Genomic DNA, 27,433 nt, shown 5'->3' on the forward strand with positions numbered 1-27,433 from the left:
TGTATGGTCTTGGCCGCCGTGCTGCAGTTTAGTTTCAGGGTCTTGGCAATCTTCTTATAGCCTAGGGCATCTTTATGTAGAGCAACAATTTTTTTTTCAGATCCTCAGAGTTCTTTGCCATGAGGTGCCATGTTGAACTTCCAGTGACCAGTATGAGAGTGAGAGCGATAATACCAAATTTAACACACCTGCTCCCCATTCACACCTGAGACCTTGTAACACTAACGAGTCACGTGACACCGGGGAGGGAAAATGGCTAATTGGGCCCAATTTGGACATTTTCACTTAGGGGTGTACTCACTTTTGTTGCCAGCAGTTTAGACATTGGCTGTGTGTTGTTTTGAGGGGACAGCAATTATACACTGTTATACAAGCTGTACACTCACTGCTTTACATTGTAGCAAAGTGTCATTTCTTCAGTGTTGTCACATGAAAAGATAAAATATTTACCAAAATGTGAGGGGTGTACTCACTTTTGTGAGATACTGTATGTGGAGATTGCTACTGCTGTCCTTGCGGCCTTAAAATGCTTATTGTCTGCCTGACATGCTGATCCATTTCCCTTCATTTTATGCAAAATTCTTTCAGGCCAGACAGTAAAACAAAACTGAAATCAATAGTGGTCATGATGGCCATCATATTTTTCACTACATGTTTCATTAAAAAAGTGCAACTACACTGCATCTTGCACTCAAATGCATACATTCCTACCCATTTACTAATGCTAGCAGCATAGGGATTAAAAAATAGTCCATGTTGATTGAGAGAGTGACGTTCCACATCAATAAGCAGCGCAGCAGTGAGCCTTCAAACTGTAGATACAATAAAAGTGAGTCCTGTCCATATTATCTTATCTTGTGTTTTTTTGATGTTTGCTATACAGTTTTTTTTTTTTTTGCCTGTCATAAGTAGGGATGGGCCGAACGGACCCCTGTTCGGTTTGCACCAGAACTTTCGAACACTGTGAAAGTTCGGACCCGAATAACGAACCCCATTAAAGTCAATGGGACCCGAACATCAAAAATCAAAAGTGCCCATTTTGAAGGCTTATATGCAAGTAATTGGGCATACAATGGTTATAGGGGTCCGGGTCTTGCCCTGGGGGACACGTATCAATAATAAAAAGTTTGCGAAAAACTTCATTTTTAAATGAGTAGTGTTTTTTTTTTTTTTTTTTTTGAAAGCATAAAAATTAAAAATTCCTTCCAATATAGTGCCTGGGGGTCTCCTTAGTCTACCTGTAAAGTGGCAGATCTGTACCACATCTAGAATCTGCTGCAGCAGTAATTGCATGTATAAAGCCAAAAAAAAAGAAATTTTCCTTGCAAGCTGCTTTTATTTTTCTCAGCAACAGCTGGGGAGCCAGTGTGTATGATGAGGCCACAATGTAGTGCACTGGGAACAAGATGATTTTTTGGATACATTCTGGTGTCATTTTGACTTTGGATAGAAGTAACGGGTACATAAAAAATTGGTCTTTGGGTGTCGTGGCTCCTTCCCACTGTAACCCTATAGAGGTAATCTTGATGAAAGCAAGAATTAGCCTTGCTGTAAAAAATTGCAATGTATGTACCTGTCAAACAGGTGCTGAAAAATTGGTCTTTGGGTATTGTACCCATGAAACCTATACCAAAAACATTCTTCCAGATGAAATGATTGAACAGCCTCAAAGCTAGGCAGCCTCAAAGTCCTGCAGCGATTCCACATCCCAAAAAGACTTAATCATTGACATCAGCATCATGGGCTTCATAGCTGGTAGTCCAGGACTGAAATGATTGCCAAAAGCTCTCTGTCACCAATCTCGTAATTGCACTCCGCAAGTGACAATTTCTTAATAAAGTAGCCACAAGGATGCATAGCACTCTCAGAGGTAGGACGTTGAGACAGAAGGGCGCCAACACCAGTCCCAGAAGCATCAACCTCAAGGATAAAAGGTAACGTAGGATCAGGATGTGCCAACACAGGAGCAGAAACAAAGGCAGCCTTGAGACTTTCAAAGGCCTTAATGGACTCCGGAGACCAACTCTGTGAGCTACCGTTCTTTCTGGTCATATCGGTCAGGGGCTTGACCAGAGACGAGAAGTTACAAAAAAACTTCCGATAATAGTTGGCAAAACCCAGGAAACGCTGCAGAGGACGTAACCCCACGGGTCGAGGCCACTGTAGGACTGCCGAAAGTTTCTCTGGGTCCATCGAAAAACCAGCAGTGGAAATGACAGGAATTTAACCTGTTCCCGATGGAACTCACACTTCTCCAGTTTACAATAGAGATTCTCTCAATTTCTGAAGCACACGACAGACATCTGTGTGGTGGCTCTCCAGGGACTTGAAAAATATGAGGATATCATTGAGATAAACCACCACACATAACTGCAACAAATCTTGGAGGACATCGTTAATTCCTGGAAAACTGCCGGGGCATTATAAAGGCCAAAGGGCATTACAAGATACTCATAATGGCCTGTTCTGGTATTAAATGCAGTTTTCCACTCGTCGCCCTCCTTAATCCTCACAAGATTGTAAGCCCTTCTGAGATCAAGCTTAGTGAAAACCGTTGCTCCCTTGAGACGATCAAATAACTCTAATCAACGGGATCGGGTAGGCATTCTTAATCGTGAAACGATTGAGACCCCTATATTCAATACAAGGTCTCAGTTCACCGCTCCTCTTCTTCACAAAGAAGAAATTAGCACCAGCAGGAGACGAGGATTTGCGTATGAAACCCAGAGAAAGTGCGTCTGCAACATACTCCTTCATGGCTTTATCCTTCAAGACCGACAAAGTGTAAACCCGGCCACGAGGGGGAGTGGCACCAGGTTGAAGGTCAATTGCGCAATCATACGGCCTGTGTGGAGGCAAACTACCGGCTTGACCTTTGTCAAAGACATCGCTAAAATCACGGTACTCCTCTGGCAGGGAGGAGAGTGAAGAGGTACACAGGACCTTGGCTACCTTCCGGAAGCATGTTTCACTGCATTGTGGTGACCAGGAGAGAACCTCAGCACGGAGCTAATCAAGAGGGGTTGTGCCTCTGTAACCAAGGATAACCAATAACCAGCGTAAACTTAGGAGAGGAAATCACTTGGAATTGGATTATCTCATGGTGAAGAGCCCCTACGGCCATGGACAACGGAACCGTCTCATGAGTCACATGGGCAGGCTGTAGAGGTCTCCTGTCGAGAGCCTCAATGGCAAGTGGAGTGTCACACAGCTGCAGTGGAATCGAGTGCTTTGAAACAAAGGCAGCATCAATGAACAGGCCTGCAGCCCCAGAGTCGATTAGAGCCTGTATCTCGATAGACGACTTAGCCCAAGAAAGGGTGACCGAAACCAGGGGCTTATCCTTCTGGATAACTGGGGACGACACAACACCACCTAAGATCTGTCCATGACAGGACCTCAAGGTTCAGGTGTTCCCAGGACGGGTAGGACAAGACTTCAAAAAGTGACCTGCCTGGCCACAATAAAGGCACAATCTCTCCCTCCTCCTAAAGGCTTTCTCAGCTGCAGAGAGACGCGTGAAGCCCAAGTGCATGGGTTTCTTCATTGACCGACTCTGTACCAGGAGGCATGGGAGGTGAGGGAGGCACGGGTGGGACTTCAAAGCTCGGAGGCAAACGTACAGGAGGCTTCCGCAAGCACTCCTTAAAAGAAAGTCTTTCTCTGAGTCTGGAGTCAATGATGATGGCAAACGAGATCAAGCTCTCCAGCTCAGTGGGTATATCTCGGGCTGCTATCTCATTCTTGATGGAATCTGAGAGACCATGAGAAAAAGCAGCTGCCAGAGTACGGAATTCAGTGGCGTAGTCGGCAACAGTTCTCGTTCTCTGATTGACATGAGGCACTTGGCAGCAGAAGCGGAGCATGCGGGAACGTCAAATACCCTTTTAGAGGAGGCCACAAACTCAAGGTAACTCAAGACAACAGGTTTTTGCATCTCCCATAGAGGGTTAGCCCAGGCCAAGGCTCTCTCAGAAAGCAAAGATATCACGAACCCTACTTTGCTTCTGTCCGTGGGAACCGCCTGGGGCAGCATCTCAAAGTATATTTCAAAAGTATATTTGAAAAACCCTCTGCATTGAACTGGATCGCCCCCAAATCACTGGGAAAGCAGGGCGGAACCAGACATACCTCTTATAGAGGTAATACTCAAGGCGGGTGCCTGCACAGAGACTGGCACAGCAGCAGGGACAGCCTGCAACTCAGGTTGTACCTGAGCAGCCACAGTGGGGGATTCCAGGTGAGTCGTGCGCCATGGCAAACTGATCCATGCGGTGATCTTGCTCATCCAATCTGGAAAAAATATTACCAACAAGTGGATTGACTGTATCTTCTGAATTCATGGCCTTCGCCTACTGTCAGAAACCATGAACCAGACCGAGACAGAAGTACAGTAAAATGACACTTGTTTATTAATAAAAATAAAAAGGAAAATAGAGTAATGCCCCGTACACGCGGTCGGACATTGATCGGACATTCCGACAACAAAATCCTAGGATTTTTTCCAACGCATGACTCAAACTTGTCTTGCATACACACGGTCACACAAAGTTGTCGGAAAATCCGATCATTCTGAACGCGGTGACGTAAAACACGTACGTCGGGACTATAAATGGGGCAGTAGCCAAGAGATTTCTTCTCTTTATTTATTCTGAGCATGCGTGGCACTTTGTGCGTCGGATTTGTGTACACACGATTGGAAATTCCGACAACGGATTTTGTTGGAAAATTTTATAGCCTGCTCTCAAACTTTGTGTGTCGGAAAATCCGATGGAAAATGTGTGATGGAGCCTACACATGGTCAGAATTTCCGACAACAAGGTCCTATCACACATTTTCCGTCGGAAAATCCGACCGTGTGTACGGGGCATAAGTGTAGTCAAAGCATAGCCAGACTTCAGTAACCAGATCGGGTAATCAGCCAAGCCAGAGTTCAGTAACCAGATCCGGTAATCAGCCAGGCCAGAAGTCAGGGATCTAAATAGAGGAACAGCAAGCAGGATAAGGAGCCGGAAGGGATGTCAGCAAAGCCGGTCTTTAAACAGGAACGCAGGAGATGGTTTCCTGTGATGTGACCAAGGCGAAGGCAGGAATGAAGTGAGCTGGAGATCTTTAAGTAGGTGGGACTGACAAGCAGATCCACAACAGCTGGTTTACTTTGGAGAGAGATGAGAGCTGGCAATTAGCCGACAGCTGAGCGGCCAGCTCAGAGAAGGAAGGGCTGAGCCAGCCCTGACGACAGCCCTGGGCGGCGAGGACTAAAAAATTTCTGAAATGCCTCACTTAGGCGGACACCACCTCCAACGCTCCTCTCTCGACCAACAGACTCAAAAGGACGTTTTTCACGACACTAACCTACTGGAGTCAGGAAAAACATTCAATAAAATCCTCTTTAACATGTCTTCAAGAGATTTTATCTTCTGTACTCTGTGGGGACGGGATGAGTTCTGAGACCTTCCCCTTATAACGGTGGTCAAGGAGGGTTGCCAACCAGTAATCATCCTTCTCCTTTATGCCACGTATTCTTGGGTCCTTTTGCAGGCTTTGTAGCATGAGGTTGCCCATGTGCCTCAAATTTGCCGAGGCTTGGGAAGCAGACTCCTCAGGGTCACTCAGGATGACAGCATCTGGAACTTCCTCCTCCCTGCCAGGTACTACTCCCAAGGGTCCTGGGGTTGAAAAGCCATCGCTTACAAATTGACGCATGACTTCCTCTTCTTCCAAGCCTATGAAAGTGCCAGAATCCTCTTCCTCATCCTCCTCCCCTCTCTCCTCCTGTGTGTTCTGTGACATAGGAATGATTGTGTCTGGATAAAGTGTGCCTTGAGAGGAAAGGAAGTCCTCCTCTTCCTCCTGTTGCTCTGTCTCCAGTGCCTTGTCCATAATGCCACTCAGAGTCTGCTCCAGCAGGAACACAACAGAGATTGTGTCACTGATGCATGCACTGTCACTGCTCACCATCCTTGTGGCTTCCTTAATGATCAGGAAGAAACAGTGCAGCCCTGGCTAAATATCACTAATGTGAAATGTGTTTAAATCAATGAATGAAATACCAACAGCAGTGAATACCAACCATTAAAGTAATAACAGCTGGTATATACATTAATCAATCATGTGCTCATAAAAATATTGCAATGACATGATGAAATATATTAAGGCGAAAAACAATTAATATAATAAGGTGAAAGTGAAAATAAAGTCCAAAAGTATTGGTGTTCAAATGTTTAATCCTGAATCAATGCTCCACCGCTGGTGCTGCCCACCACCTAGTGGTAAAGTAAAGGAGGCTTACCGGACAGCCTGCGACCACCCTTATTCAGGGGGGTCAAAACAGGCTCAGTAGAAATATGTAGACCTCAGGGAATGTCCCGCAGGGAGCTCTGTGGAAGTTCCTCCAACCTCCTTCCTGAACGACTAATCAGCTACACCAAGGAGCAATTCGAAGGATGCGATCCCAGGGGTAATTCTTATACTTGTGTGTATGAGGGAGGCCTGATGATACCACATGTAAACTGGTTACAGGCTGTTTCAGAATAACATGGATGATGAGCAAACATTGATTGCCATATAAGAAGTACCCTTGGGATCGCATCCTTCGAACTGCTCCTTGGTGTCACTGATTAGCCGTTCAGGAAGGAGGTTGGAGGAACTTCCACAGAGCTTCCTGCTAGACATTCCCTGAGGTCTACATATTTCTACTGAGCCTGTTTTGACCCCCCTGAATAAGAGTGGTCGCAGGCTGTCCGGTAAGCCTCCATTACTTTACCACTAGGTGGTGGGCAGCACCAGCGGTGGAACATTGATCCAGGATTTCACATTTGAACACCAATACTTTTGGACTTTATTTTCACTTTCACCTTATTATATTAATTGTTTTTCACCTTAATATATTTCAGTTGTTATTACTGTAATGGTTGGTATTCACTGCTGCTGGTATTTCATTCATTGATTTAACATATTTCACATTTGTGATATTTATCCAGCGCTGCACTGTTTTTTCTATATCTACTTTTTGTGCCCTCATATCGGGGTTATAGTGTTCAGCAGCAGGACTCCTCTCACCGTTTTTTACTTAGTAATAATAATTTTTAACACTTTTTCATATATTGTTTATGCACCTAGCGCAATTCTTTCCTTTTACATTTCCTTAATGATCAGCCATTGGCGTGGGGAAAAAAGCCGAGGCGGCCTGAGCCTGTTGTCGTGTCGTACTGGCACAGGTACTCGTTGACGGCCCTCTACTGCATGTATAGCCGCTGCAGCATTCCCAAAGTTGAGTTCCACCTGGTGGGCATGTCACAAATAAGGCGGTTTACGGGCAGGTGGAATTACTACCGAGCACTGGCTGTGTATGACCACCTGAAATGGCTACAGACTCTTCTGGCCTGCTTTAGTACATCTTGCAACCCTGGGTATGTACTTGGGGAAACGCTGCACCACCAAATTGAGAACATGTGCCAGGCATGACACGTGTCAACTTTCCCTGTCTAAGGGCGGACAGTAGGTTTGAGCCATTATCGCACACCACCATTCCTGGCTCCAGCTGGCGTGGTGTGAACCACCTCTGGGCCTGTCCCTGCAGAGCTGCAAGAATCTCTGCTCTGGTGTGGTTCTGTCCCCTAAACACACCAGCTGAAGCACTGCATGGCACCTTTTAGCCTGACTCTGGGAATAGCTCTTTGAACGCTTAGGGAGTACCTGATGTTCATAGGACAATTCTGCAGAGGAGGGCATGGAGGTGGCGGTGGAGGAGGGGTTAGAGCTCATAGGTCTGGCATCACCACCAGCTGTATGGAGACGTAGGGGCACAACAAGCTGCAGCACCAAGCCCTGTCCTGCATCCTTTTGAGTTGCAAGCATTGTTACCCAGTGTGCTGTGAATAAAATGTAGAGGAGGAGGATTTCCTCCTCCATCTGGCACCCAAGTCGCATCAGTTACTTTACCACTGGAGACAACTTGGCAATTTGCTGCAGCTTATTTGTCTACCAGTGTTTCTCTCTAGGCTCATGTTCCTGCCAACATCTGAATCCAGTAATGGCTGGGGATCATCAAGGAGCAAGTGGATGATGCTGGGGGCAAATAACTCAGCTGACTCCTCAATGGCTGGCTATGGCAGGAATAGATGGGGACAAGGAGGCAGCTTTATCCAAGCTGCAGGGGACTGCACACTTGTCTACTTGTCTCTGCTTGCGTGACGTAGGATGAGGAAGGTTTAGTAAGCCAGTCCATCACCTCCTCTGCATGCTGTGGCTGGATAAAGGGATTTCTCTCTTCTTTTTTTGTTTGCCTATATTTATACGGATATTTTATCACAATATTTTATCACTGTTTTCATCTAAAGAGGAATAAGGTTAACATATGATATGTTTACTATATTATTTATTCTTTCAAGGATATCTTTTAAGTATGTTTTTATACCACAAGTATTGTCTCTTTTTTGGGGCACTTACTACTGAGCACCTTTTGCACTTTATTCTGCATATTTGCACATTACTTAATTTACAGCGCAGCACTATCTTGATTTTATATTCTGTTTGGGTTCTGACATTTCCTTCAGTGTTTGCAGCAGTATTTATCGTACATATTTGTTTGGCACATGGATATTATTTTATTACATCGGCCCGAACTCATGCTCAGGCTGAACCGTTTGCCCATCCCTAATTGTAAGTACCACCCCCCATCCTTTAGGCCTTATGTAGGTGACCTTTTGGTCCATTCTGTAGACAGTACACGGTTTCAGTTCATGCTTGCTTGAGCTGCCTGCTTCTGATCACACCACAGAATTTCATTTAGATTCAGCACAGGACTTGGGCAACACCTGTTTAAAATATGGATGCATAACTTTAACAAGTTACGTGTGTTTTCTAAAACATTTTCCATCATGTTTTACCATGGACTCCTATATCCTTTTAATTTTGTGGATTTTTTTCTGTAGCTTCTACCAAAAGAAGAGATGTATGTTCCTCCCATAATTGTTAAAGTGATTGACCATAGACCCTTTGGAAGAAAGCCGGTGGTAGGACAGTGCACTATTGATTTACTGGAAAATTTCCGGTGTGATCCATACATTATAAAACCAGAAGATGCCGCAGAGTCGAGAGGTACGGAAATAGAGATTTTCTCAGTCATGTGTATGGTTATTCATCTTCAGACAGCTTTCTTGTCACTTTTCCTTGAATAATAAACTAATTTTAACAGAACATTTGCTTTTATGACACTTTCCCGTTTGTCATAAAAATAGAAGAGATGTTTGTTTGTTTCCCAGTATGTTAAAAAAAAGCTGTCAATTGAAAAAAGCTAATTTTTCTGCATTTCTCAAATATTTATGTAGTTTCACCATGACAATTTTGGGAAATGCTCATGGCAGATTAGTATATAGTTTCAGCAGTATGAAAGAGCAATAAAGTCACTGGAGCCTATAGTGGTAAATGGTGTGGGTGCAGAAATGTGGAATCTTGGGGCACATTGGGCATGTTAGGAATGTGAAAATGTACTCATTGTATTTTTACAGCATTTGGTTATTTCAGTTCTCTTTACTTTTGGTTGTAAAAAGTTGGCTTAGATGGTGTTTGGATGTCTAGGCCCAAGTAAGTTGCCTGAAGGTCTTTTTTACTAATAAGTCATACATGCATGAAAATTTTATTGCCACTGAATAAATGAGCTTGACTTACCTGGCACTGGATTATCTCAGAGGAAAACAATAGTGATAGGCCAAAGAAATCCATCCTACTATTTGATTTTTTTTCCTAGAGATCCTTCAGGTAGAGGTTTCTTGGGACAAGTTGTTGAGTGCTTTCAGACACACAATGGTTTTTCAGTCTGAATGTAATCAACAAGTCACCTTTTTAAGATTTTCTTTTATGTAAGACAATGACTGGGACACAGCTCCAATATGCAAGAGTTTTAGTTTGCAGTTGACAAAAAAGGGTGGCAAAGGGAATCTTTATACAAGGGCCTTTTCCTGCCTAGAAGTGGTATTTTTTTTTTGTTAAAGCTGCTCTCTGGAAGTTTGATTATTCTGCATTTAATGTTAGAATATTCAAAAAATAACAAGCAAATCTTATCCAAAGTGGCCTATGGTGCTGAAGAGAAGACTCTTTGCATATGATGAATAATTTTGGCTAACTAGGAAAGGCTTTTTAAATAAAAAGATTTGAAGTGCAACAATTTATACGCCAGTCAGGTATCTGATTTTGCCAGGTTTAGAGATGTAAAATTTTCGGAAACTTTGAAGCTCGGGGGAAAAACCCGTTTTTCTTTCTGTTTTTTTTGGGGGGGGAAAAAACTGAAATTTTCGGAAAAATTGAAAAAAATATACTACGTTAGCACTTTTTTGTCTTTTTAAGATTGAAAGTCATTCTGTTACTTTAGAAACATAAAGTATGACTATGGACAATTTGACTTGGCATAAAATTATCACAACTAGCATATTAAAAATATAGTGTAGCCAAACAATTATTACAAACAGAATTTACTTTTTTATAATATTTATTTGTAACAAAGGGAGCAACAATCTCCTGAACTGCTTACTAGTTTATGTGGAACAGCCAAAAAGCCTCCACAAAACAATTTTCAAAACCAAAAGTAACAATTTTTCATATTTTCTCTCCACAGTGTTAAATAAAAATAAAAAAACCCATTCTCATAAAAAGAATTGAAGATGGGGGAAGTGTTAAGAAGAGAGTGGGACTAAGTTTCAATGGACATTTAATCAGAATCATTTTCTGAGCTGAAATTGTCAGTATCCGTCTCTGCTTCTGCAGCTACTCTTTTTTTGTCCGTCATCACAATTAGGAACTTCTAAAAACCTGATGTGAACACCCTGTCTTAAAATATTTTATTCATCATGTTAAAATAAAATATTCCACAATTTTTTTTTTCTTTTTTCAATTTTTCCATTTTTTTGGGAAAAAACAAAAGCCTTCAGGAAAAAAACAGAAAAAAATTTTTTCCCAAATTTTTCCGTTTTTTTTTCCAGGCCTTCACATCTCTAGCCAGGTTTCAATGCATAAAAAGTGTTTCACCAATGGATATAATGCAGTGCACAGGCTAGCCATCATGTCACCAGTCAGTTATCCACTATTGGCACTGTGACTTATGAAAGATAGTGTTGGGTTACATGGGTTACAACACTTGTCCTTTGCAGATAGTCATATCTTTTCTCTTTCAGTTGCAATCTTGGCTTGTGCCGCTCCCCGTGATGTAGTCATTGATGTGGAGGACACTAGACCGCTGCTGGCAACACAGGTAACGTGCTTTCACTTGAGTATCAGTGTGAATCCATCATTGCATGATTTAATAAAAACTAGAATTATGTCAATTTACCTAAAATAACACTACACCGTCATGGCTGCTGTATGTTCACTTTAAAACTGACATTGATGCATTTGAGTGTGAACTATTGACACATGTCCAGATCGCTTTTTACATGTTCTCATTGTTCCATTACCAACATTACCTGTCCTTACCCAGAATCCTCTGTGTTCTTACTAGAACTTTTTTGTTCTAACCCCAGAGCTGGCATAGCAGCAGAAGACAAAGGGCTTCATGATTTGGAAGATCCATTACTACTGATTTTGTCCACAACAAGCCAACCAGATTCACTCTTTGCTCTTTCTAGTGCATTAAAGCAGTCTCTCTCGCTGACACTTTCAATCATGAATTCCTGATCATCCCTCCATTTACAGTATGTTGTAAACAATAAATTATATGACATATAGCTGTGGTCCCCAATCTGCCTGCTTATGAGCCACACTCAAATATAAGAAGAGATGGTGAGCGACACCAATTAGGGAAATTAATGGTGAAAAGATTTAGTGAACGCTAATCTCTATAACCAAAATGTCTAATTTTTAAATGTAGTTTTAGGCTCTGTCAAGTGGCAAGTATTTAGACTTGGCAAGTACTGAGCACCTGCTCGGAGAATGCTAGAAATGACAACAAATATAGTGGAGAGCCACATATCTCTTTTTGGCAGCTGATTGGTGACCCCCCAGTTATATTAGTGTTAATAGTTTTCCCTACCTCCCTGGACCATTCTGTACATTAACGGTCTCGCATACTGTAAAATCTAACCATTTTGATCCCATGTCCGTAAAACTAACCATTTTGATCCCATGTCGGTAAAACTAAGCTTCCCTCAGAATTCCTAAAATCCCATATAAATGTAAATCTTTATTATGCCACTGGCATTCTCCTACAGAAGCAAGAAAAGTGGGACCTTTCTCACCTCCTAAAAAAGGAAAGTCCAAAAAAGGTAGTAAACATAATGCATGTTTGTGTCATTCTGTCACTGTCATGGCTGGGTTCAAGAGCAGGTTTTGGTGCTTTATCCCTATGTCTTTGATATATTTAAGATGAGCAAAAAGTTTTTCCCAACTATCAAAGACCAGTCTGCTTATGTTTGTGTGACAAATTGTATAATCGTGACGATGCATACCATGTATCTACATGCCATTTACTGTGTACTTCTACAAGAACTATGACTTTGGTTTTTGTAATACAAATATGAGTCTGCAAGTGGTAGAAAGACTCTTTGAGCATAGGCCATGGTTCTACCAGCAGCCAAAGTGCTTCCAGTCATCAGTTGGTTATACCCAGAATGAGATTGCAGCAGGATGAAAACTGTTCTGATGCAGTAATGCTGCAATCCAGAAATGTAGGCGCTGGAAGAAGAGAGGTGGTCACCACTATCTATTTCCTGATGACTGGTCTCCCATCATGTGCATCTTTGCAGAAAAAGGGCTCTTCTGAGAGGTCGGTTAGCTGCTTGTTGTTAATGGCAGACTTTTTACAGTGCACAACTGAACTAAAAGGGAAGCTATAAGGATAAAAATGAGTGCCGCCATTATTGGCTTGATTTTTAAAAATGCAAGTTCTGTGGCTGTCATTCATAGCCTGGAATCACAGCTTAGTTACCTCTTATCCAGAACATGCTTGCATCTTAAAAAGTCTGAATTTCCATCCTGCTTGCACAAATACGGTCACTGACTTGATATGCAGTTAAGCTAGGACTAACATGACAGCCCCTGGTCTTGGGCATTTAAAAGCCAAGTCAAGTTGGCCATAGATGGTTAGTTTTTTTTTTTTTTCGATCACATCACGATATTGTGTTAGTGGGACCATCTCTGTCAGAACAAACTGATCAGCAGCTGTAACCGCTGATCTGTAAAAAAAATTCTAGCATGTCCCTTCAACAGAAGTCAATCAAATGATCAACTTCTGTGAAACAGGGATGGTCACACATTGATCAAAATTCTTCCAGTCCCTGCTAAACTGGGCCAATTTCGATTAGTGTATGGCCAGCTTTTTGACATGCCACCATCCAAGTTTTTGTCTGCTCCGATTCAGTTAGGCGTTCTTATAGTGGTTGGTTTAGCACTGGGGTACTAACCCACACCCCCTCATTTGCTTAGTTTTGCTTCAGGCATTCTTCAGGCATATTGTGAGCATGAATTGGTGCATGGTGCTTTATACTGACACACAAAGTTATTTGCTAATGCCACATCTGGAGACTTTTTGGAATCCGTACTAATCCAGGATTTGGGTAATGGCTATCAGTTAACATCTGCCCTACTTAACAGGGATATAATTATCTAGACAGTCTCCTTATCAAGCTTTATTTACAAACGGCATGCATGACTTTAACGAGGTGAAGGTGTCCTGGTATAGAGTTTTAAGTGACATATCATTTTAACAGGTGGAGGGTTGCTATTTGATGTTTTTTGATACTGTGATTTTTTTCTAGAGTCATTTTTACTCCTAAATAAATCTAGAGGGTGCATTAGTACCTTTTTTTTTTTTTTTTTTTTTTTTTTTTTTTTATGAATCGGGCAAAGAATAAGTGAAGGATGCCATCTTTATAATGCCCTATAGATTGTACTGTACTGTAGCACTTGAGTCCCCAGTTTGAGTCCCAGTCAGGACACTATTTTCATGGAGTTTTCAAGGTCTCCCTGTGTTTACATGGGTTTATTCCAGATACTCTGCTTTCCTCCCACAATCCAAAGGCATGCTGGTAGGTTAATTGGCTCCTGTCCAAATTGACCCTCTAATGTGTGTGGGTGTATAAATGCCTGTGAGATGGGGACCTTTAAATTGTAAGCTCCTTGAGGGTAGCGACTGATGCAAATGTACAGTATTACACACACATTTTTTCAGTGCAGCATAAAGAAGAACCCAATACAAAGGTCAACAAATATAATTTGTACAACAAACACTTTTTTTAACAAGGGGTCTTCCATAATCGTGATGGGTAGATTTGATTTGCAAATTAGTGTGGGTATTGTTTATGTAACTGGAATGTTTGCCAAGTTAAGATTTGGTAATGTTTCTTGATAGTTGTATCTGGGTCAGCAATGACAGTCCTGCAACTGAAGGTGTATAAAATCGTTACTTGTGCCTAGCCCTAGAGATGCTATTGCTGTTATGATGTTATATCCATATATATTTTTACTGTGCTTTGAAGATTAAGCTACAGTTAGCCAGAAGTGACAACTACTGTTCATAAAAAGACCAGTCGTCTCCCCAAAATTGCAGTGTTTGAATTAACCTATGCTCATGCATCTCTTTAAATAAAATATACTTTGCGTTAAGTGGTAAATAACTAAAGCTGGCCATAGATGGGTCGAAATTAGGTAAGTACAGCAGAGAATGGGCTTGTTGGGAGATTTTTGTTTAATCAGATCGATCAGGAGTCCCCACTGTCAGAATACAATGGCACTTTGATTGTGTGGCCCTGAGAATTTAATTTTTTTTAGCCACTGGCTGATTTAAAAAAAAAGGACCCATGTATGACCAGCTTAAACGTTTGCCAACTGTCATAGGGAAATTGCATTCAAAACTGCACCTACTGGGCCAGTTAATAACATTAAAAGATACCGTTTTTTTGTTGTTTTTTAACCTTTTCTGGACAGTTTCTCTACCAACTGTAAGCAAAGTTGGTGATCTATGCTTTTCCCATGCTGTGGTTTCTTTTTTTTTTGTTTGTTTTTTTTTTAAAATTGTATTTTGCATAACCCTAGGCTATTCTTTTTAAGAAAATGATTGTACTAGAAGATAATTTCCTATATCGACTATGAACTCTGGCCACTTCTCAGTCTGTTTTTTTTAATATGCCAAATTGCCTCAAGAAGTAAATCCACCCAAGATGAATTTTAGCATTTCGATGTGGTGGAACACATTTTGACAACCTTCATTATTGCATTGGATTATTACCTATTTTATTAGCGTGTTTAGCACTTCAAACTTGCTATTATTGGCACTATCTTCCGTCCATTGCCCATACTTTGTTGCAAACCCACTAAGAGGACACAGAAGGGCAGTGTCATCAGCCCTCCCTAGAAACATATGAAAATTTTACGGGAAATGATCCTCACAACTTGGTTGTGCAAGACCTACCGTAAATCGACAGTAAAGATCTAGAGGATCTGCTTTTATCCACCCAAATCATAGATATCATTTTGCAACTTGTTTCAAGTTGTTGAAAATGGTGATAAACTGGGTAAGAAGAGAATTTAGAAAGTTTTATCCGTTGTCTTCCAATTTTCAGTTGTTAAGCAGCATGTCAACAGCAGTCGAAAAAATGACTTCACCGACCACAGTGCATGTATGTATAGTGTGTAAAGGATGCACCGATCAAGGGTCTCCGGTTATCACCAACACTGCTTGGGGTCCTGTGGTGGATGGATTTTGGAGCGTATTTTGAATAAAGAAAAAAAAACTTGTGGCTCTGTTCCCTAAGCTATAATCATTACTTGACCCAATAATGGGGAAAAAAGTTTTATTACTTAAATTAGGATGGTTATGGCAAATAACGCTGGCAAGAAAGCATAATGAATTCATTACATGCTCTTCATTTTAATACACCACTCAGACAATCTATTCATTTATGCAAATACGTTTTATCTACATAATACATTTTCAGTTTAATATCTCCAAAATCCCCATCAGTGGTTTAATGGGGGTTAATATCACTTAAAAAAGTCACACCGTATCAGATGATGAGCAGACATTAGTACTTGTGTGACTGGATACACCATCACTATGGAGCTTATATTTTTTGTTTTCTGTACCATTGATTGTTTATCTTTAATAATGGCATACATGAAGAAGCTGTTTTTGTTTGTTGAATTAAAGCATATATAAACCTAAAAAAATGTAATATATTCCAGTCTTTAGATTTAGTGCAGGCTTTTTCCCCTTTTTTATTTTCACACTTCCTGTCCTTTTGCGTCTACACTCGTTTCTCAGTTGTATCTATGGATGGAGCCTAGTTGTCACACAGGCTGGACGTCTTTCTTTTCTGCTTACAGGAAGTGACAAGGACACTGCTTTTTAGCAGGATCAGCAGATATTTTTTTGTTTTTGCTGAAAATGTTATTAATCTGAAACATAAGCAACTAATGCAGCCACCAAGTCAAAGGTCTAATAAGCTGCAATATATACATTTTTGATTCTAGGTTTAGATATGCTTTAACAAACCATTAAGTAACCTGACAAAATACATATTCGCACTGTGTTGTGCCAGGTATGCTTACATGTACAGTATTTTGCATGAATATAAACATTCTGTAGCTGATGGCATTAAAGGTCATGCAGTCCTATTGAATTTGGGAATATTCTAGAGATGTAGGTTATTTGACCACTTTTTTTGACGGGAAACCAATAGTTCTCATTTGCCAAGCAGAGGTACTCATTTATTTATACCCTTTTTGTTTCAAAGCTCAAGGCCCTTCAATACCTGTTTTCTACCTGTCTTTGGAGAATTGCACCTCGTTCATGTATATGCATTTTGAAAATGCACTATAAATATGCAACGTTTGGTGCCTTTGAAAGATAAAACATCCATGTTTCTGAACTCAGAAACTCATAAGTTTGTGGATGTATGCCACATGTAATCATCTATGAAATATGAGCGGAGCTAAATAAAACGTTCAGTTCTTATATGCATTTCACCCCTGCAATAACATGACAATGGGGGTTATTTACGAAAGCCAAATCCACTTTGCACTGAAAGTGCACTTGGCAGTGCAGTCGCTGTAGATCTGAGGGGTAGATCTGAAATGAGAGGAAGCAAGCTCTGCTGATTTTATCATCCAATCATGTGCAAGCTAAAATGCTGTTTTTTTTTATTTTCCTTGCATGTCCTCCTCAGATCTACAGTGACTGCACTTGTAGTGCAAAGTGGATTTGCCTTTCATAACTAACCCCCAATGTGTGAATAAGATCTGACAACTGTTTACTGTTGTAAGTCCAGACTAGAAAATCAGTTATGTGAATAGGCTTAGTAAAAGAACAATAGTCATATGAATATACAATAAATTATGAGACTTTTTTACATTTAGGAAAATATCTATCAAAATGAACAGATCTGTTGGTTAAAATAAAAACAAGCATTTCTTAGCTTAGCTAAAGCTTGAGGCCTTCAGTTTCTTGGGTTGTATTTGGGTAGGACCCCTGCACCATTGTGGTCAACTTTGCCAGGTCACTGAGTTACCATATAGGCCTTTCCCTGCAGAATTGCATGGGCTAAGAACTGGGAAAACTGACACTAAATGTTGGACAAAGTAAAAAGTGAGTCCAGTGTTTCAAGATACTTCTGAGCAATAGAATTTTAATTCACAAGCTAGCCATACACAGTTCAAACTGTGGCTGATTCTTGCTGAATTGGGCAAAATTCAGGCCATTGGTGGCACTGTTGGCACCACCTGGCAGCGAATTCTCATCCGAACAGTGACTGCATCCGATTAGATGCAGGTACTGTGCGGGTGCCAGCTATCAGAATACAAAAGCCGGCAGGGTTTTCTTCATCCAGATGGGGGGAATCAAGTGATTTCTCTAATTCAATGGAACATCCTATAAAGTCTTATACATATTAATGGGAGGCTTCATGTCTCCTAATCCTCCTTTCCCTGATTTCTCTAATTGTCTGTGGGCCTGAATAAGACATTTTTGTAGGGCCAGTTTTAGATTTGCAGAATCATTAAAAAAATGAGCTTTGACAACTTGAGGCTATCCATGTGAGATCTGTGTTTTGGCAAAATGGGCACCAGATGAGCAATTCAAAAACCCATTGTGCATCTGTGCATTTTTTTAAGTGATCAGAACTAAGAGTATGTAATCCACCAGCAGAACACATTCTCCATTCTACCAAACACTTTTCACAATTCATCCTTTTTGTTTGGGGTCAATAAAAGGCAAGTCTTCTCTTTCATGATTATGGAGCCAAACATTTCTAGATCTGTTGCATTCCTATTTTCATAATGCTGGTTTATTACATACATACACAAGTAATCTGTAAGAAATTAAATCAACTATATTGTATTTTATAATACAAGACTTAAAAATCATTATTACGCTTGTTCTTTGAGTTATTTTGTGATGATTTATTTAACTCACCATCTGCCTTTCTCTTGTTTATCCTGTAATAATGTATCTTCCTTTTTTTTTTTTTTTTTTTTACTCCATTTTGCCTTTGCTGCTTTGCTCCAGTTACAAGAGAAGGTAAGAATTCTCTTAGTTGTGTATTTTATAGGGTTTTTCCTGTAGTACACACTTTTTATAATGCTTGTGTGTTTTTATTATAGGCTACATTCAAGAGATGCAGCCTTATGCCCCGTACACACAATCAGACATTGATCGGACATTCCGACAACAAAATCCATGGATTTTTTCCGATGGATGTTGGCTCAAACTTGTCTTGCATACGCACGGTCACACAAAGTTGTCGGAAAATCCGATCGTTCTAAACGCGGTGACGTAAAACACGTACGTCGTGACTATAAACGGGGCAGTAGCCAATAGCTTTCGTCTCTTAATTTATTCTGAGCATGTGTGGCACTTTGTCCGTCGGATTTGTGTACACACGATCGGAATTTCCGACAACGGATTTTGTTGTCGGAAAATTTTATAGCCTGCTCTCAAACTTTGTGTGTCGGAAAATCCGATGGAAAATGTCCGATGGAGCCTACACACGGTCGGAATTTCCGACAACACGCTCCGATCGCACATTTTCCGTCGGAAAATCCGACCGTGTGTACAGGGCATTAGAGTGTAGCATTTCATATGTTTCTTTATTTTTATGTAGTATTTCACACTGTTGCATATTTTTATATTTAAAAATGTTTCTAGGCTTTGTGTCTGGACTAAAGTGGACTATATACTAGTAGAATTATGTCCCAATTTGTTTTCAATTTTAAGCACATTCCTTCAATTTTCTAATCATTAGTGGGCCAAATAAACATTTGTTTTCTTGAACTAACTAATTTCTAACCGTGTATATGATTTCCATTCAGTATAGTTCAATCGTTTTCAAAATCGATTGTTAAAATCAAATACATTTTTAAAGTGCTTTAGCATAGCATTTGCCTAGCCATCAAATGCACTGAGAATGTTCGTTAAAAAATTGGCTTGTGCATGGTCAACTTTACTAACAGTAAATGTATCATTTATTAAATCAATTATGCTGATTAACTGTATTTATCATCCCCCTATAGATTGTTATAGGGGGTGGAGAAAAGGCTTTTTAGTCCTTTACAGCCCTCAGCTCATGAACTTTCATGAAAGTTAAAGGTTCTGAATTCAGCTACACTGAGCAGTACTAGAGTTGCTGCTATTGATATTCACAGAACAGATTAGACTTCTATTTTAATAATTCACTTAACCTCTAGTTCATATTGTCACAGCTGATTTCAAACACGGCTCAGAATGGTATATACCCTGAACATGCCACCTTCTGTAAATTATGTAAAAAAAAAAAAAAAAAAATACATTTAGAAATCATAGATGTGGATGTTTTGCCTAAATTAATTTTGAGTCATAGGGGTTAATTTACTAAAGGCAAATTGGCTGTTCCCTTTGCAACAGGATTTTCACTTCGCTGAGTGAATGAGGTGAAGCTCTGCTGACTGACTTCATCGAATCCTGGGCAAATAAATGTACAGTTTTTTTCCCTTTGCATACGATTGGGTATTATTTGCAAAATAAAGTGAAACTCCCTCGCAAATTAAAAAAAAAAAAAAAAAAAACAGTTTTAGTAAATTGACCCCAACCTCTTGTTTCACTGTATGTTACATTAAAAAAATACTGTTTAAAATATATTAGAGTTCATGCAATAAGTTTCTGACCTGAATATTAAACCAAAATAATTTTTATCCCATATTTCTCACTTTTGATGGTAAGAAATGGGGAAACAAGTTGAAAGCTTCACTGGTTATATTCCAGTTTGCAGCTGTTCGTGTAAGTCCAGGCAAAAAATAACTCTAAACCTGCTCTCTGCCACATTCTAAACCTAATCTATCTAACCCTGTAAAGCAAAAATTGCTCTACTTGCCGATTCTGCAGCCATTGCAGTCCGGTTTCCAGCAGCGAAAGCTCTGTGCAGGAGAGGACCGACAACGGCTGTGAAATGGCTGGGACGTAACGCCACCCATAGACTTACTATTGGGCTTCCATTGGACAGCTAATGCTGAGACCAGATCAGCTGCAGAATAGGTAAGTATAGGCAATTTTTGCTTTACAGGGTTAAATAGATTAGGTTTAGAATGTGGCAAAGAGCAGGTTTTAGCGTTAGGCTCCATTCACACTAGCGCGTTTTTTGATGCATTTTGCATTTTGCAGAAATGCATGGGAATTTTTTAACATGGGTTCCTATGGAACATGTTCACATCAATGCCTTTTTGTATCTCTGCGTTTTTGGAAAGGGTCGGGGACTTTTTTTCATGCAAAAAGCAGCGTTTTGCATGTAATGGATTTCAATGGACAAGCATCAAAAACGCAAGTGCACCGTTTTTGCAGCGTTTTTGCAGCGTTTTTGGTGCGTTTTTGCCGTTTTTTTTTTTTTTTTTTTTTGTAATTTTTTTTTAAGACTGTAAAAAAAAATGAAAAAACAAAAAAAAAAAAAAAAACCGCAAAACGCAAATCGCGGCAAAAACGCCGCAAAAACGCTACAAAAACGCTGCTCAAAAACGTGCCAAGCATGAAAAAAAAACCTCCAAAAACGCTCAAAAGCAACATGCATAGGTGTGAATCGAGCCTTAGTTAGGTTTTGTCTTAGCTTCCACTTTAAGTGAGTGCCAAGGACAGAGTGAAAATGACCTTTCTGACCGCAGTGCATGCATATAAGCTGTGAATAGGGTGCACTGATTAGGGTTCTCTGGTTATCATTAGCACAGCTTGGGCACCTGCTATGCAAGGATTTTAGAGCGTGTTTTCTAACAACATTACTTTATGGTTGTGTACTTGTTGCTTTTTAACCCCTTCCCTCCCAGCCTCCCTTTAATAGGCTGAGGTTATCATTCTATCACTGATCATACACGTGGATGTGCGGCACCAGGGACTTCCTCCTCTCTCTATCTAGTCCCTTTAATAGTGTCTGTACAGCTGGGGTGGGAAGGATCGGACATTATGTGACCAGTGTGATTGGCTGTCACAATGGCCACATAAGCAGGTCCTGCTGGTTACCAATAGTTAGCAGAAATGGAAAGCTGTCTTCGACAGTTTACCGCCACACATACTGAATGTGTTTATGCAACAGGTTAATGTTATTATTTTTATTATCATTATTAAGCTGCCTTAAAGTAGTGGATGCTATAATCTAATAGCAAACATATTTCTGATTTAAACTTACAAATCTAGTTCTCTTTATCTCTCCATTGCCTAATGGGTGAAAGCACTTAAATTGGGAGGAGCCATGACTGTCACGTCGTGGGTGTGTCTGAAGGGTATAAGTACTGTGAATTAAGCCATTTCAAGCTAGGCTCTGAAGAAGGCCTTCGAAGCGCGTCAGCCTGAGGGGTCCCAGCCAGGACCCCCTCATTCCCAGGTTTGGTGATTCGCGCAATCAATGAGATATAGCCACACGTGTAGCCTGACGAGCGTGTTTTTAACTTATGTCTGTGAGTAGACCTCTTTATGATTTTATTCATATCTCTTAATAATTCTGTTGGGTTAATGCATTAGGCCAGTGCGCCCTCTTTTCTTTTTCTTTACCTAAAGTGTTGTATAGGGAAGATATTAAAATAACAACTATCAAGGGACTACGCCTGGGTTAAGCCAGCCATAGACAGTTCAAATCTCGGCTGGTTCAGCAGGAACTGGCCAAGTTTCAAACCGTGTATGGGCAGGCTGTATGTACCAAGTTAATCGATCAACTTGGATACAACCAGCCTGACAGATTTACTTGCGAATACTGCTAGCGGCTGCTATAGCCGCTGGCAATAATCAATGTCTTCTCCTGGCGGAAAGTCTCCCAACGGGAGAAGATAATGGCTCAGCAGGAGGGATTACCCTGTCAGCACTGTCTGTGTTGATGGGGGAATTGTGCAAACTTCTTTTGCAGGAAAGATGGCCTTCCTTACTCTTTGACCAGGGAAGGGTGTTTCACTAACTGGTGCCCATGTGTACACTGCCTGCAAACAGTTGTTATACAAGTGTATAAGCTTGAATGTGGCAACTACTGCCAATACTAGGGGACAGAAAGGAAAGCTACAACATGACAATGATTTCAATGTAAAAAGTAAGCCACAACTAGCTGAAGCTAGTTCTGCAATTCCCTTTTCAGTTCCCCAAAGTACACTGAAATATACAGTATTCTACAATACCAGTCTGTTTCCTGTCAGATCTTTTAAGACATTTTTGTATTTCATTGTAATACCAGTTCTAGTTCCACACTCTTGGTATATTAGTTGGGTCATCCACAATTTTTCTTTGTTTTAGTTGCCGAATATGCTTTCTACATTAGATACAATGCTAGTATGCTTACCAATTGTTTGTATTTTGTCAGGAGAGGCAAAGACCGTATCACAAATTCTGGTTAAAATGACCAGAGATTAAAATGTGGGCAATTTGGTGGTGCCACCCACATTGGCCTTAATCCTATGTTCTAAAATGTTAAAACAGGGCTCGACAAATCCCAGGCACCAGGTCGCCATGGCGACTAGAAATTGCATCCTGGCTCCTGGGCTTTTGTCACCCCATTCAAGCAGCAGCGCTTACTTGTCAGGTGGAAGCTTCCGGGCGCCTAAGCTGCTGGTAAAGTGTGCCCCCCCCCCCCAAATAAAATATTATTTTTTAGTTAAACTGTCTCCTAACATTTTTAGCTGGCTCCTAGACTTAAAGCAAATTTGTCAAGCCATGTGTTAAAATAGTGCTTACCAAAAATCAGTAAAATCCCTCTGCTGCTTTGTAATTTTTAGCATTACCAATTCCTTGGCCAGCTCACTGGACATTTGGGATGATGCTGATTGCCTGTCCGGTGGGAGGCAAAGAGGTCACACAGGAAGATGAAATACTGAACCAGAAAGATGAATTGTTTAATCGCAAACTACTTGTGTCACCTGTCTGGCTGTGCAGCGTGATAACTGTGTGCGAGTCATATTGCTATTGGACTTTTGTGGTGCAAATAAGCGTTGGCAAATCAAAATTACCTTTTGAAATATAGTTTAGAATTTACTCTTGATGTACAAGGTTGTGGTTTCATTTCAGGAGACTTATTTTATTCTGGACTTTTTAAGAGAAAATAAGCTTGACATTAACCGCCAGCTTTGTCATGACAGAGTCTTTTGTTTCTAGCTCATGTAGAATATAAGGATAACTCAAGCTGTGACCTCCCTTGTTGCTATGTACAATGTATACATGAGCTGGTTTCTTGGTTTTCTCAAAGCTTCTACTATATACACCATTATTTATGGCAAACCAAATTGTGCACTACATTTGCAGTCCAGTAAACACGAAGGCTGCCAGGAAACTTTATGGAAGTTACATTTACTATTGAGAACTAAGGTAAAAATAGTCATCTATATTCTGAAATGATTCCTATAAATAAACCTTGTGCCAGAGACACCGCTATCTTCTGCATGGACATGGATGATATTCATAAGACCTTACAATTTCCCAGCAAGGTCTTATTTTTTTTAAGTGGTTAGGGTGGTCTTCCACACTGCTAATAAAATAAAAGCTGGGACTAATTCAGTCCCAGAACAGCGTTTAAAACCAAAGTTGGTTAGTGGAAAAAAAAGTGTGCTGTCCTGTTTATCCTGAAAAACCCCCAACGGTGCATTACTGACCAGGAGGCCCTCCTATCAGAATTGTGCTAGAAATGAGGAGACCCAGAAGGATGTATTCCTTAATGGGAGAAGAGCCAAGACAGGGAGATGAAGTCATGATGTTGGTAAAAAGAAGTAATAAGGAACTTGCCTAAGGGACCCTGTTACGTGCTAAGGGTCGGTTCACACTAGGACGACTTGTCAGGCGACCTAGTCGCCTGACAAGTAGCGTCCCGTTCTGTACAATGGAACCGTTCTAATCGGAGCGACTTGCGTCGCTCCGATTTAGAAAAAGGTTCCTGTACTACTTTGGGGGCGACTTGAGGCGACTTGCATAGACTTCTATATAGAAGTCGTTTTGCAAGTCGTCGCCTGAGGCAGTCGCGCTGCAAGTCGCGCTGCCTCAGTGTGAACCGGGGCTTAGGGTTCTAAAGAGGTGATGCGTGCAAGAAGCTATGTTCAACTTTGTGCAGAATTCTCTTCTGCAGATAAAGTGTGCTTAGGTTGCATTGCAAGAACATCGCAACATTTCAGGTGCTGGGGGCTGGTTATTTGGACAGGTTAGAGCATAGGGAAACCCCTAGCAGTATAGTGATTATTATTCATAGCCTAATTTGACAGCTGGAGGTAGTAAAATGACCCATGATGATGAAGTCCCTAAACAGGAGGTATCAGCCTCTGAGTGTAAAGTGTGGTTTAAATTCATGAATCCCAAGAGTGGCAGAATATAATTGAAAAAATTTGAACGGTAAAACATCTAACTTTTATAAACGCTAACTCTGTGTTTAGCCACTTGGCTGGGGTTCCAGTTTAATCAAGGTACAACCTTAGGAGACAATCACCAAAGTATTTATGGTAAAACGTACATCAAACTTTTGAATAAGTTGTGCAAGTTGTACAGTTAACATTATACCTTAAGCTCAGCTCCGGGCAATTAAATCTGCCCAGTTAGGACAGCCAGGCAACAAGCAGATTGTGGCCAGTAACTGCAGCCTTGTTAATTCTCTCATGGGGTAGGGTGATCCTTTCAGTTCCAATCATATTCTGCTCAGTGTCTCCATATTCATTTGACTAGCATGCACTTACAATGTACCATAAAGAATCAAATTCCTGCATGTGTTAAGTGTCCAAGAAGAATGACTGACAGCCAGAAACTGGATTAGAATTTTTTTTCCTCCAGTTGTCCTGTCTAGTATTTGGCTGATTTAAATTCATGGAGAAGAAACTGAATCTGACTTGTTGTTTTAGTGGTTTCATGAAGTTCATATCTGGCAGACTGGCATGACTTTTGGGTCTGATTATTTCCTTAGTACTTGTTCAGATTGATTACTGATTATTTCCTTAGTATTTGTTCAATCCCGTATAGGACACATTTCAGGCATGTTTAAGAAAGACGGAGGATTAGGAAGTAACCAGAGTAGCAAAGTCTTATCTGTTGGCAGTTTTTATTCAGCAGCCAATATTCAGGATTGTAATTTATTCGATTTTTCCAGGGAAAAGTAACCCAGGAAGAACAATGATATGCAGAAATTAGTTTTCCTGGCTGTAGGGTTATCTCTTCCTATTGGCTGGTTTTTTTGGTGGTCTTGGGAACCTAAAATAGGCAGCCTCAAAGTTTGCTAATTTATATTATATGAAGATTAAAATAAAAACGCAATTATCAGTTATTTTATTTGGAACATGAATGCCTAGTTAGTTTTGTCTGCTTTTTGTTTTTTGGAAGTATACATATACCAGTTCAACTCTAAATACTGTCTCTGCTGCAAGCTAAATGGATATTATGCAGTGAATCCAACACTGTGAATAAGTGGGATTTTTTGTATATTTGGTTAGTTTTTAATGCCAGGAATATTTCCAGCAACAAATTATCCAAACCTGCAAATCTTCCTACTGCACCTGCTGAAACCTCGGAAAACCCTGTTACTTTTGGCAGCAATGTTTCTGAAAGCCATAAAATAGTCCTGCAGGGCCGACTGTTGCAGTTTATCTATCTTTACCTGCTATTTCAGTCTTAGTAGGAATTTCTGCCAGACTAAACTTTATCAACTCATCATTAAAACGGAACTACACTGCATCAGAGCACCACAAACCAAAAACGCTATTTATTTAATTTGTAATATTGAAAGCAAATGCATCCATCCATTCATCCATTCATCCATGTCTCCATGCTTTATTTTGCTGAGAAATCGCTTTTGAAAAACACCCCCTAGAATTTCTGGCTGTGGCCATCTAGAATAAGGGCAGTTGATTCATGTAGCATTTACTTCCTGGAGTCCGTCTGCCCTTAGTTCAGGCATTGGGGTATGCTTAGCTGAGAAAACCCCTGAAGACTCCTGGGATGTATGACATTATTTGCCTAGGCCTGGAAACCAGGAAGTAACTGAAGAACTGTAAAAACAAGTAAATATGCTATACTTTCTGATCTATTTACTAATGCTAGCAGCTTAGGGATTAAAAATAGTCAATGTGTATTGAGAGAGTTAAGTTCCACTTTAATCGAATCACTGACCATTATTTTCTTTACAGGAGGAAGAAATCGTGGACTGGTGGAGCAAATATTACTCATCAATTGGAGAACATGAGAAATGCGGCCAGTATTTGCAGAAAGGCTATGACACTTTAAAGGTACAGACATAGGGGGTTTTAGAATGGTGTATATACAAAAGCCTGTGAGATTACAATTAACTGTGGCAAAATTAGACTAGAACTAGAGGAGGGTGCACTTTCCTACGCACCAAAAGGCCACTTAACTAAAATGTAACCTTTTTTTATTGTAAATCATAAAAAGTATGTAAATGACCATATCAGGTATACCTATAGGATGAGGTCGATGCCATTATATATAAAAATCAACGTTCTATCTCTGTGGTAATATTAACATCTACCAAGGGTAAATGGTGAAAACTTCTCTTTAATAAATACGTATAGACAATATGAGGGTTATTATTTCCTCCTATATGCAATATAAAGGCTCCAGGCTGTATTAGAGGATATGTAAGTTAAAGGTCTACTCACCAAGACCATCTGGTATCAAGAGATGGGGGTATATCTGTCTCTCCTCCCATCTATTGGCCACATATAAAATTTAGATGAACAGAAGGAGAAGGTATGCTAGTAAATGCTGTCTTACTGAAGATATGGGCCATCTTTCTTCTGCCCTATGAAATTATCCATCTCTCAGATATGCAATACGGGTACACTCATCCATTTGGACACAAATAACCACTAACGGACGAGCCCCATATATCCCCATATCCACAAAAAAGCTTCTCTCTTAATCAAGACTACATTGACACAAGGCATGTCTCGCCTCACAAAAAAGAAAAAATGGAGGGGAGGGGGGAAAAAATGTGTCAGGACAAAAATTAAATCATGTGAACCTAAATGA

At 40.4% G+C, this 27,433-nt stretch overlaps 1 protein-coding gene across 3 annotated transcripts in view; it reads left to right on the forward strand.

Moving 5' to 3' along the window:
* MYOF (myoferlin) overlaps positions 1-27,433 on the forward strand; it is a gene marked incomplete in the record, with an annotated part of 231,955 nt that overhangs the window by 167,751 nt on the left and 36,771 nt on the right. For 2 of the 3 annotated variants that reach the window (XM_073596030.1, XM_073596032.1), the window contains 4 exon segments: positions 8,937-9,102; positions 11,172-11,248; positions 18,494-18,505; positions 26,572-26,670. In XM_073596030.1, coding sequence (XP_073452131.1) covers positions 8,937-9,102; positions 11,172-11,248; positions 18,494-18,505; positions 26,572-26,670 — 354 coding nt within the window. 3 annotated transcript variants of the gene reach the window in all.

This window comes from Aquarana catesbeiana, linkage group LG08, assembly GCF_042186555.1.
Source record: "Aquarana catesbeiana isolate 2022-GZ linkage group LG08, ASM4218655v1, whole genome shotgun sequence".
Taxonomy (NCBI): domain Eukaryota; kingdom Metazoa; phylum Chordata; class Amphibia; order Anura; family Ranidae; genus Aquarana; species Aquarana catesbeiana.